Raw genomic sequence first — 13196 nt, 5'->3', positions numbered from 1 at the left:
GTATTCTCTTTCAGTAGAATAAAAATAACTGAGCTTATTATTATATTTTTTGAGGTAGGAGAACATTATAATTTAATTGATACAGGGCATTCATATAGGGAAATTTCTTCTACAAAGGCAGATTGCCAACTAATCTCTAATTTTTATAGTAGATCATTGAGAGTTTGACTTCCCAAGGGTCATATAATATATGTCAGAATTGGGATATCCACTATGGCACAATACCTCCTCAAGTTAGCAAGAAGCAACTTTCTTCTTGTTGTTAGTTGCACTCCAGCTGAATTCCCCTTCTCATTCTGTCCCCCTCCATCATAGTAGAGTATTCTTGCTATATCTTATTATCTCCTCTCAAAGAACTGTCCCATTCCTCTAAACTGAATTTATTTTTAAAAGTTGATTTGAAGGTACACTATGTTATTATCTTCATACCATATATTATGGTATCATATCCATGGTATAAAGATACACATGGTATAAAGGTACATTGGAAGGTTGACTCAAATGCCAAAGTGTTGCTTCAGTGACTGTATTTTTTGATAACACATGATGGAATGTAGTTATGTAAAAATAATCATTAGTGGTTTTCATAGTATTTTTTTTACATACTATCAAAGTATTTTGCATTTCTTTGAGAAGCTATGAAAAAAATCATACAGGTCATCAGCACTATTTTTAAAAACAAGTTTCAAAACATTTTCACTAGGAAATTGTGAGCTCAGGCATCTGACAGAATCCTGACTGTGGGGTACACCAATGACTTTGTGCAGAACCTACCAATAAAATGGGTATTGGTGATGAAAAATAGGGAAATAATTATTTGAGGAATGGTGGTGGAGAATATTCTTATTCTGTTTGGAAAATTCCAACTTCTACTCTACTCACTTTGATTCTTTCCATGTAGCTCTCAAGGATAGGTTAATTATCCCTTAATATCTCATAGGCAAAACCCATTTTCCTCTATAGAGAAGGAAAGTGAGGTAATATAATTTCATGTAAACATTTCACATGTTTGTAAATGAAAACTCCTATAATTGGGTTAAAAATAAATCTTGAAAATAAATATGGGGGAGATGTCCCCTGAAAACTATTTTCATGAAAAATATCTACAATTTTAGTGAATTGAAAACTCAATATGAGGGCCATAATAGGGCAGTCACCCCTTCTATAAAAAAACCAATGAAGACTGATATTATTTTTAGTTGAATTTTTTTAAAAAAAAGTGTCCTGGCTTTAAAAGGAAGTAATAGTTCCATGGAATTTTGATCTGGTTGGAGTACTGTGTTTAGTTCCTGACATCTCATGTTAGGTGGAAAAATGAAAAAAAATCAAACTCCAAAACTAGAATAGGTCCAGATGGGGTGATCAGAGTTGTGAGATCCTTGAGACCACATTATATGAAGTTCAGCTGAAATAGCTGGGGATATATAGCCTAGAGAAGAAAGGAGAAGACATAGAGGATGTGATAGCTATCTGTATCATATTAAAAGGCTTATGTTAGACTTTTTCTGCTTGACTTTGAATGAAAAACTAGGGTTGAGAAGCAGGAATTATTGGGGAATAATGTTAGATTCTATGTAAAGAAATCCTTCCTAACAATGAGAGGTATACAAAAAGTATATTGAGTTACCTAGCGAAGGTCATGTGATTACTTTAGAGCAGTGATAACAAAGCTATGGCATGGGCACCAAAGATGGCACAAAGAGTGCTCTCCCTGGGCACATGGATTCCTGCCCCCTGAGTTCCTTATTAGAAAGGCAGAGGGACTTATGGGAAGCTACTCCTTTCCCCCTCTCCACTGTGCCTGACAACATTTTTTCACACCACCTGCCCCTCTGCCCAGCAGCCCAGTGGGTAAGGTGAGCAGCTCACAGGTGGCAGAGTTGAAGGGGAGTGGAGTGCTTGGGCACTTCTTCTCCCTCTACACTTGCTAAGGACATTCCTCACTTTATCCAACCCTCACCCAGCAGCCCAATGTGAATGTTTCTTCCCTCCCCTGTGTGAAGTAAGGGGAGTGTCAGGGCTCACCTATCACTCAGTGGGAAGAGGGGCCAGGCACATGATCTTGGGGGTTGAGGGGGCAGGGCCAGGCACTCTGTCTCTAAAGGGTTTGCCATTACTGCCTTTGAGAATGTGGAAAGAATGATACTTGGTAAAGAAGTGCTTATACTAGGTAGACCTATAGAATCTATGATTCTACAATAATTTTGAAACAATTCAAATTGTTTATTCTATTTTATTATCTATTAGATTACAAATCCCTCTTTCTTCCTTGCCCTCTACCAGCGAATTAATGAACTGACTTGGTTTGCTTTTGTATTAGGCAAACTTAGCCTGAAAATGTATTTAGGTTAATATTATTGTTATTTACATTATGTAACTTCTGCTGAAAATGTATTTAGGTTAATATTATTGTTATGCCTGAAAATGTATTTAGGTTAATATTATTGTTATTTACATTATGTAACTTCTGCGTCAAGATCCTGGTATTTTCTATGTAATACTACCCAAATGGTCAATGGCATCAGTCCAATTAATTTGGCTAAACTAAGATCTAGTCTGGAATTCTAGCTAGTTCATTTGTGTGGCTGACATATTATCAAGTCAAAGTTTTATGAATTCCAAGGTTGCTATCGCCATTGTTAGTTGAGTCATGTCATATATCAGAGGCCATAGTGAAAGATGTTGCAGTAATTGGAATTACAGAATCTTAGTGATAGACAGAGATTTAGAAATTATTTAGTAAAATCCCAGGGGTACATGGCTTAGATCAAAAGACCACAGAAATATTCAGACATATGCCTGTGCTCAAGGAACAATAAGGCTTTAGGATTAATGGTAGCTTCAGAATTACTACCTGTACTTTCTGGTGGTGATAAACTGTAGTCTGACACAATTCATATTGCCATAGTTTGTCATTATGTACTATATCCAAAACACCTAGAATGAATGGAACTAATTAAATTGAATCCAGGGGGCAAAAAAAAAATCACAGTTATTAGGGAGCCAGCCTGTTAAAGTAGAAAGATTATTGGGTTTGAATCCTTATTCTGCTAATTACCAGTTGGGTGAAATTAGGCAAGTCACTTAAGTTGTTAACTTCAGTCTCATTATTATATTTATATTATTATATATGACAATATAATGTGTTAGGACAGAATTTATTATAACACAATACACATAACAGTATGTTGTATATAGTGTCATATTATAACATCATATAATAACAAATGCCATTATATTATATTGTAGCATATAATATAATACTATAATGCACTATATTATATTATATATATAATATATATAATATAATACTATATTGCATTATGTTATATACTATATTGCATTATGTTATACTATAACACATAATATAACAATGTATTGTATTACATTATAGCCCATAACATAGCATTATATTATAATCCTAATGGAGTTTTGTGAGGATAAACTGAAATAAGAACTGACATTTAGGTAGCATTTTATGTTGGAAACAATATTAGTAATTAGTCACATCATTTACTTCCTCACCTCTACCTATTAGAATCCTTGATTTTCTTCAAGGCTCAGCTCAAGGGCTACTTCCTACAGGAAGCCTTTTCTCATATCCCCCCACAGTTTTTAATCTCGTTTCTTTCTTTATCTTTTGTATTTATCCAACTGTATATATATATTGTCTATCTCAGGATATCACTATCAGCTCTTGTGGAGCTGACACTTTGATCTCCCTGTCTCTCTCTTCCCCTCTTTCATGGAGATTTTAGAGCTACAAGGGGCACCAGACATTACCTAATGCAGGCTCCTCATTTTACCTAGGATTTGATGAATGAGATTACTTCGAAATCTAGATAATGATAAATAATGATAAGGTAACAGAATCTGTCAATCAGTAAGCATTTATTGTCTACTATGTGCCAGGCACTGTGGATACAAAGACAAGCAAAAGACAGTCTCTGCTCCTAAGGAGTTTACAGTCTAATGGGAGAGACAGCATGCAAACAACTGTACAAACATGCAAGATACAAGAAAAATTAGAGATAATCAACAGAGGCAAGGCACTAGCTTCAAGGAGATTAGGGAAGGCATCTTGCAGAAGATGGGATTTTAGCTGATATTTGAAAGAAGCAAGGAGGCAGAGGTGAGGAAAGAGAGAAGTTCAGGCATTAGAGATAGCCAGTAAACATTCACAGAATTGGGAGATCTATTGTGTGATGACAAACAGGAAGAAAGTTGGTATAACTGAATGGTAGAATGTCTAGAGGTAAGGTGTAAGAAAACTGGAAAATTAAGAAGGGGTAACATTATGAAGACTTTGAACACCAAACAGAGGATTTTACATTTGATCCCAGAGGTGATAGGAAGCCATGGAAGTATATTGAGTAAGGAGTGAAATGGCCAGATCTCTCCTTTGGAATCATCAATTTGACAGCTGAGTGGAGGCTTCATAGAGCTCAATGACTTGAATAAGGTAACAAGTATAAAATGAACAGTTAGGATTTGCATCTTAGTCCTCTGACTTCAGGAATAGCACTCATTCTTCTCTGCTCCATTGCCCCTAACACTTACTACATTTGTGCCTCATACTTAGAGGTACTTGACAAATTGTTAAATTGAAATTTTTCAATGTCTTAAGGTTTTCATTGCTATTCTTACAGCTCTATGAAGTAACAATAGGATAGCTAGCATTTATATGGTGCTTTAAGGTTTGCAAAGTACTTTACAAATGCTTCTCATTTGATCCTCACAACATCACTGGGAGTGGGTGCTATGCTTAGCCCCATGTTATAGATGAAGAAGTCTTAGTTCAGCTGAGAGCAATGAAGTCATATAATTCAGGATCATACAGCTAATAAGTGTCCAAGGCAAAGATTTAAGCTGTGATTTTCCTCAACTGTAAAATGGGGATAAGAAAAGCGCCACCCTTTCTTGGTTGCTTTGAGGATCAAATGAAATAATATTTACAAAATGCTTAACACAGTGCTCCATGCAAAGTAGGAACTCTATAATTTTGTATTCCTTTCTCTTCTACCTTCCTGACTCCAAGTCTCATATCCTAGTCTTTGTACAGGTTCAGAAAACATAAGTGACTTGCCTAAGGTCATAGAATTAATAAATGTTAGAGCCAGGATTCAGACTCTGCTCTCTACCTACTAGTAGTCTATTTTTCTGTTACTACTCCTTGATGCCTCTTAATAATGACAATAACAACAACCCTAGTGGCACAATGATGATATGAAGATCGTGCTTTCAACATGACAGAAAAGTGCTGAAATTTCTTCAACCTAAGCCTGCTCTAATGGAAGGAGAGTAGGCTAGGGAATCAGTGAGACCCAGGCTGAGTCACTTAACCTTGTAATGTCCCTAGATAACCCTCTTAGGATCCAAGTTGGAGAACAGGTACAAGTCTGCACCTCCACTCTTCCCAATTCAAACAAAGAAAAGGCAACAGAATGAAGCCTGATTTGCTTTCCTTTCATCGTTAAGAGTGGCAGTTGAATGTGTTTATATTTATATATGTATTTCTGAAAAGTATACATCAAAGCTTTAGAAACTGGACTGTGTTGAGTAACTCACTTTCTATAACCTTTTAAGATTTACAAAGTAGTTTCCTGTGAGGTAGTCAATACAAGCCTTACATCTTAAAGATGAAGAATTGAGGTTCAGGGAGTTGAGGTGACTCACTTGATGCCTTGACTCACTTAGTAAAGACCAGCATTAGGATTTGAACCTCAGTTGTTCAACTCCAAATCTGATACTTTATCTGAAATACCGCACTTCCTTTTAATGTACCAAGGGATGTTGCTATAGGAAATCATAGAGCCAATCCATAAGTATAGTGAAAATTAACCCCTAATTTATTTTGCAAACTCTCTTTTTGTATATCTGCTTCCTTAGTGGGGAAAACAATTATATTCAGTGAAATGCAGATGCAAATATTCTGAACAATGCAGATGTTTTTAAAAAATTACATCACTTATTGTCTGCAAAAATTTCCTTAACTGCATTATGTACAAAATATTTTCAAGGCATAAATTTTTTTTGAACTTCACAAATGTATTTCATTGATACTTACAATGAAAAGAACCTGAGTTTTTTCATTTCTAAACAAGGAAAAACAATGCTATATCAGTGAAAGAAGGAAGCAAGAAGTTCTATAAAGATTGCAAGTTTTCCATACACAGATATTTATTAATGTATGTGTTAAAACATTGTGTTCTGCCATGCATTGTATGTAATCACTGACCCAGCAATTACCTGACAAGATGCAATATTGAGGATGCTTTGAGAAGACAATCTAAGGCTGGTCAAGTCAATTTTATGCATAAAGATATTGTTTTCCAAAGAGGATACCATGACACAGAAGTTATACTATTTTCACTATATCTGTATCTTCACATAGAGCAATGGAAGAATTGTGAGAATTATCCTACCCACAATAATTGATCTAATTGGTTAGCAAATCTGAGTCAGATTTGGAAAATCAGTAGTATTGAATCCTTTATGCATGTAATCTAATACAAGTGATTCATTAATTCACTGCCATTTGGGAAGTACCATTGTACACTTGAGTGTAGACATTCATCTGGGGTAGTGTGACCATCAGAATAGAGAAGATAAAACTGTTTAGATACTTTATTTAAAAACACCAACTTGGTAAAGTCATTATGGATTAAGTATGAGTCAATCCATAATACAGCCAAGTTGGCTTTTGAATAGAAAACTTCCACCTCTTCTCTCTTTCATGTTCAATATTATATTTGGTACTTTGTGGGCACATAAAAACATAAATTACAAAACTGAAAACAGTTTCGTCAGACTTTATTTTATATTTTTTCATTAAATATACGAAGACTTTTTTTTTGTTGCTTCAGTGCAATACATAGTCATGTTGTTGCATTCGGTATAAACTGCTGAATATTTTTTAAAGAAAAAATAAAGCACTTAGCTGATTATACAGCTAAGTATGTAAAGTGATCTTTTTAACTGTCAGAAGGAAAACACTAACGTATTATTACATATAATAGATGACTTCAAGCAACAAATCTGCCTTCTACTTCTAAATCATTTACCCTGACTATATCACTTTCTAAAAAAAAAAGAATTTTGGTAAAAGCATTATGTCACAGAGCAAATACATTAACTTACCTTCTTGTACAAATGTGACATGAACTTGGCAGTTTTGAAGAACAAAGTTTTTTTTCAAGATATCAAACAATTTTTTTAAAACAAACTAGTGAGCATTGCTTTGAATAAGATTGCTTTAAAAGCATTTCTTCACAGTGATAGTTCAGAAAGGTTGGAAAGTTGTCAGCATAAAATATTTCCCACCATTTCTATTTTCATTTATATGAAAAAATCATCACATTACATCAGTAATTATAAAATTACAAACACTTTCTAGAAGTAACTGCATTTCTAGCTATGGTAGAAAAAGTTATTGGTTAGACATCTAAAATGAGGGTGAAATAACACAAAAAGGATATGAATACAGAAATACTGTCTAATGCACAGATAGGCTGTTGATTTATTAAAACACATATAACATAATTTAAGGAACATTACTAATGAAAAAATTCAGAGGACAATAATTTATAAATATGATGAAAAGATAGAAGTTTGGTAATGAAATGAAAGCGACATCTGAAAAGATACTCTTGATAATTTATTTTAATCTTCATTTTGGCACTTCATGGAACTATTAACTCTCCAAAACTAAATAGGCATCAAAAGTCTTCCACACACCTTGTTGATATCATACTGGAGTACTGATAAACACTGAAACATAGTTGATTATGCATTCCCACTGATTTGCACATGCATGCACTAGTCAAACAACAATAGCATATCTAGATTCTTGAAGATGCTACCTTGCAATATTGGTTTCAGGCAATCTCTTCTGTGGATCTTGTATCAGACTTCAGTCTTACAAATTCTTTAGCCACATCATCATTGGTCCTTTGAGAAAGTATCCTAAGGATTGTCAAGCCAGTATCATCCATAAAGATGTTTTTCAACAGTGGATACCATGCCCCGGAGCTTCCTTTCTCCACTATATTCTGGAGTTGAATCACTGTCATTCCTATAACTCGATCTTCCCGTGCAAAGCAGTAATCTTTAACTGAGAGGTGAAGTTCATAGGCCCCTGGGCGGTTTTCATTACTCAGGATGCTGGGGGGGGTGTTAAAAATAGAAATTTTGATCAAGAATATGAATTTTTCCCACCCTGTAGTCCCTAATCAATTTTGAAACCTTGTTGAAGATTTTATATGTTGTTCATATATGTTAGTACTTGAGAAACTGGATAGCATTGGATTCAAAATCAGGAGGCTCTCATTTCATAAAAATTTCTAAGCTTTTCTTCATGTAGTTACAGATATATATGGCTCTCTGCCAATTTATCCTTAAAATTCCATTTATTTTCTAGACAGAAATATAGCTTAAAACAAACATTCAGAGTCATCCAGATATATATATTTTGAATTGTGTTCTTATAATTTGCTCATTGTACATATAACTTTTTGTTGCAATAAACCTTAAATTTTGTTTTCATGTGTTTATTGCCTTCATACGAATTATTCAAATGGTTATTAGAATTCAAGTATTATGTGACCCTTAATAAAATGCTCTAAGTCCCAAGGAGACTCCTACATCAAATTCCTGTGTTGATATACAAGAGCAGGTCAAGAAACAATCTATGAGCCTCACTCAGCTGACACATTTAATGGACTTGGTCACATCACTGGTTTCTGGTAAGTTGAAGACTGAATTTGTTCTCAAAACATTTGGGTTCAAATATTAACTTAGCTACTTGCTACATGTGTGATATGAGGCAAATTACTCTGGGGTTCAGTTACTTCCTCTATAAAATAAAAGAATTTGACTAGCTTATTACTAAAGCCTATTCTAACTCAAAATCTTATGATGATCAAGGCAGCAAGGTGGCTCAGTGGAGAGGTCCTGAGACCAAATCCTCAGGCACTCCCTAGCTATGTGACCTTGGGTAAGTTACATCCCAAACCGCCTTGGAACAATTTGGTACTGATTCTAATTAAGAAGATAAAGGTTTTTTTTTTCATTAATTGGGTCAAGAATAATGCCACTCTATACTTATTTTAATTTTGTGGGGGTGGTTATCCCACTTCTCTACTAGCTTCATTTTACCCAGACTCTACTTCCATAAAAAGATAGTGTGACTAAAAGTCATAAATTGATGAGGTTATACTTGATGGCTTCTCAATTCCTTTTAGGCACTAAATCCATTATCCTCTTATTTCCATCATGTGCCTTGATCATAAGCTCCAAGTATCTTCCCATTAGGCAATATTCAAACTCCTCATTATAGCATTCAGAGTCTTTGATAAAGCTGTAATTTTGCTCCTCCAGTCTATTCTCCTCCTTGGGTGTTCATCATTGTTGTCAACCCTAATGTGTCTCTTGCAGTTCAAAGCAATTTCTCTACAGTGATGCAATGATCAGAACAGAAGGTGGTGGTCAATGCATAGATACTCATGGGATTGCTTTGCAGCCCTGGTACCATATACCAGAGTTCCCCATATCTTCCCATTCACCTTCTTCCCCTGTCCGAAGTTTAACTAAGGTATTATATCTCTGTTGATTTTCTCAGGTGAATACATTGCACAAAATATCAAAGACCATTATCAAGGATCTAAATTGAATACAAATCTTCTGCACCACAACAAAGCTCAGTGCCAATTCTTTCCTATGGCAACAGTTAGGCCTGTCAAGTGTGTAGCTGATGATGGCTTCTACTAACAACATGAGACAACTTGGCAGTGCAGAACAGAACATAATGAAGAAGGCTGACTAGTGATATTCCAGGAACATTCCTTCCCCCAATCTTTGGATTCATCTACAGATATTCTGGCCCCTTAATGAATACACTATATATGCCCCAGCAGTAAACATTTTCAACTTGCTTTTCACTCCTGATTTTTTCTGATCAAACATTTTGCAAAGTCTAACTTTTTCTCTTGGAAGAAACTGTTAACTAAGGTGAGAGTACATTTTTTAAACAGTCTAAGACAAAAGGAATAGTGACTTGACATAAGGCATAAAGCAAGGTGGAGATTGACAAATTTCAGAACATAGTATGAATCAGCTTGTGGTATTAGGACAAAGAAGATGGAAACCAAATGCTATGCCATCTCCAGAATAATTTTCCTTCTAGCCTGTGACAATTTCAGTTCAAAAGATCTTCTAAATATGTGCACACACAAACCCTTTTTACTGGATTAAGACCTCCTGTTTCTGAGAGGTATGTAAGTCTATAGGATATAGTTTCCTTGAGAAACCAATTAGAATGATGGGAGAAAAATGGTCATAGCAATTAAGTTCAGAAGATGTGTTCAGGCCCCAGCTTGGTCATTTATTGGCTATGTGGGCTTAGGTAAATCACTTAAATTTTATGAAACTGATTTTCCTCTTCTATAAAATGGGGAAAGGGGTACTTATACCATTTAAGATCACAGGGAGGGCTATTTGGAGAGTCAAAGGAAATTATATACAGAAGTCTTTTGCAATTATAATGTGCTACATGAAACTTTCAGCTTAAATTATTGTGGCAATACAAATAAAATAATAATAGGCATAATGATTGTTATTATGATTCATGATTCTCTTTGTCATCTTGAAGTTATGAGACAGACTACAGGTGAGTTGTGGGCCCTAGGTTTTGTTTTATTCACTAGAACCATTTCTATCTCCAATTGTTTGGCAGTCTAAGCTGAGCAATGACTGATGCCCAATTAAATAAATGACCTTGAACTAATACTTACAACTGGAAAGTTTCATTGTACTTTGGCGACCAGGTGTTGCTCTTGGTCTTGGTACCTTGTTTTCTTTTCTTGTCACCAAGGTTGGGTCCCAGGATAAAAACCTCGACAAAGGGGCGAAACATTGCTGTGGTTTGCCAGTTTAAATCATTGATGGCAATTACTAAAATGGAAACAAGGGGAAATATTATAAAGTATCAGAATGAAAATGTGCAGAAAGATATGATTTCCCATTTTGTCATTAACAAGCAGTTCAGTTTTTTAAAAATTTTTAAACATTATTTTATTTGGTCATTTTCATACATTATTCATTGGAAACAGAGATCATTTTCTTTTCCTTCCCCATGTCCTGCCACCCCTCCCCTAGCCGACATGCGATTCCACTGGGTATCACCTGTGTCCTTGCTCTGAATTCACTTCCTTGTTGTTGGTATTTGCATTTGGATACTCATTTAGCATCTCTCCGCAATCATATCCCTTCCACCCCTGTAGTCAAGCAGTTGCCTTTCCTCGGTGTTTTTACTCCCACAGTTTGTCCTCTGCTTGAGGATAGTGTTTTTTTCTCATAGATCCCTGCAGTTTGATCAGGGACATTGTATTGTCATTAATGGAGAAGTCTATTACGTTTGGTTGCACCACAGTCTCTCAGTCTCTGTGTACAATTTTCTCCTGGTTCTGCTCCTTTCACTCTGCATCACTTCCTGGAAGTTGTTCCAGTCTCCATGGAATTCCTCCACCTCATTATTCCTTTGAGCACAATAGTATTCCATCGCCGACATATACCATAATTTGTTCAGCCATTCCCCAATTGAAGGGCATCCCCTCATTTTCCAATTTTTTGCCACCACAAAGAGCGCAACTATGAGTATTCTTGTACAAGTCTTTTTCCTTATTATCTCTTTGGGATATAAATCCAGCAGTGCTATGGTTGGATCAAAGGGCAGACAGTCTTTTATTGCCCTTTGGGCACAGTTCCAAATTGCTCTTCAGAATGGTTGGATCAATTCACAATTCCATCAGCAATGAATTCGTGTTCCCACTTTGCCACATCCCCTCCAGCATTCATTACTTTCCTTTGCTGTCATGTTGGCCAGTCTGCTAGGTGTGAGGTGATACCTCAGAGTTGTTTTGCGTTGCATCTCTCTGATTTTAAGAGATTTAGAACACTTTTTCATGTACTTATTAATAGTTTTGATTTCTTTAGCTGAAAACTGCCTATTCATGTCCCTTGCCCATTTTTCAATTGGAGAATGGCTTGATTTTTTATACAACTGGTTTAGCTCTTTATAAATTTGAGTAATTAGACCTTTGTCAGAGGTTTTTGTTATTAAGATTGTTTCCCAATTTGTTGCTTCCCTTCTAATTTTAGTTACATTGGTTTTGTTTGTACAAAACCTTTTTAATTTGATGGAGTCAAAATCGTTTATTTTACATTTTGTGACTCTTTCTAAGTCTTGCTTGGTTTTAAAATGTCTCCCTTCCCAAAGGTCTGATATTCTGTGTTCACCTAATTTTCTTATCATTTCCTTCTTTATATTCAAGTCATTCACCCATTCTGAGTTTATCTTGGTGTAGGGTGTGAGGTGTTGATCAATTCCTAATCGCTCCCACACTGTCTTCCAATTTTCCCAGCAGTTTCTATCAAATAGTGGATTTTTGTCTCAAAAGCTGGGGTCTTTGGGTTTGTCATAGACTGTCCTGCTGAAGTAATTTACCCCAAGTCTATTCCACTGATCCTCCTTTCTGTCTCTTAGGCAGTACCAAATTATTTTGATGACCACTGCTTTGTAATATAGTTTGAGATCTGGGACAGCAAGGCCACCTTCCTTTGTATTTTTTTTTCATTATTTCCCTAGATATCCTTGATCCTTTGTTGTTCCAAATGAACTTTGTTATGGTTTTCAATAATTCAGTAAAAAAGTTTTTTGGAAGTTCCATGGGTATGGCACTAAATAGATAGATGAGTTTGGGTAGGATGGTCATTTTTATTATATTGGCTTGTCCTACCCATGAGCAGTTAATGTTTTTCCAATTGTTCAAGTCTAGTTTTAGTTGTGTGGAGAGTGTTTTGTAGTTGTGTTCATAAAGTTCCTGTGTTTATCTTGGGAGATATATTCCTAAGTATTTTATATTGTCTCGGGTGACTTTAAATGGAATTTCTCTTTCTAATTCTTGCTGCTGAACTGGGTTTGATATATATATATATATATATGCTGATGACTTATGTGGGTTTATTTTGTATCCTGCAACTTTGCTAAAGTTGTTGATTATTTTGACTAGCTTTTTGGTTGATTCTCTAGGATTCTTTAAGTAAATTATCATATCATCCGCAAAGAGTGACAGCTTGGTCTCCTCATTGCCAATTTTAATACCTTCAATTTCTTTTTCTTCTCTAATTGCTACTGCTAG

The 13196-nt window shown here is 35.3% G+C and overlaps 1 protein-coding gene across 1 annotated transcript in view; it reads right to left on the bottom strand.

Annotated features, from left to right (window-relative positions):
- Positions 1-3874: 3874 nt before the first annotated feature.
- Positions 3875-13196, bottom strand: part of UNC13C (unc-13 homolog C) — an 817657-nt gene continuing 808335 nt past the window's right edge. Inside the window, exons 31-32 of the mRNA XM_056810215.1 lie at positions 10791-10950; positions 3875-8163 (exon numbers count right to left, since the gene is read on the bottom strand). Of these exons, the coding sequence (XP_056666193.1) occupies positions 7878-8163; positions 10791-10950 (446 nt within the window). The 3' untranslated portion in view covers positions 3875-7877. The remainder of the gene's footprint in view (positions 8164-10790; positions 10951-13196) is intronic.

The sequence above is a fragment of the Monodelphis domestica genome, chromosome 1 (assembly GCF_027887165.1).
Source record: "Monodelphis domestica isolate mMonDom1 chromosome 1, mMonDom1.pri, whole genome shotgun sequence".
NCBI lineage: Eukaryota > Metazoa > Chordata > Mammalia > Didelphimorphia > Didelphidae > Monodelphis > Monodelphis domestica.
The sequence above is the reverse complement of the archived record's forward strand: the minus strand, read 5'-3'. Positions and strand labels throughout refer to the sequence as shown.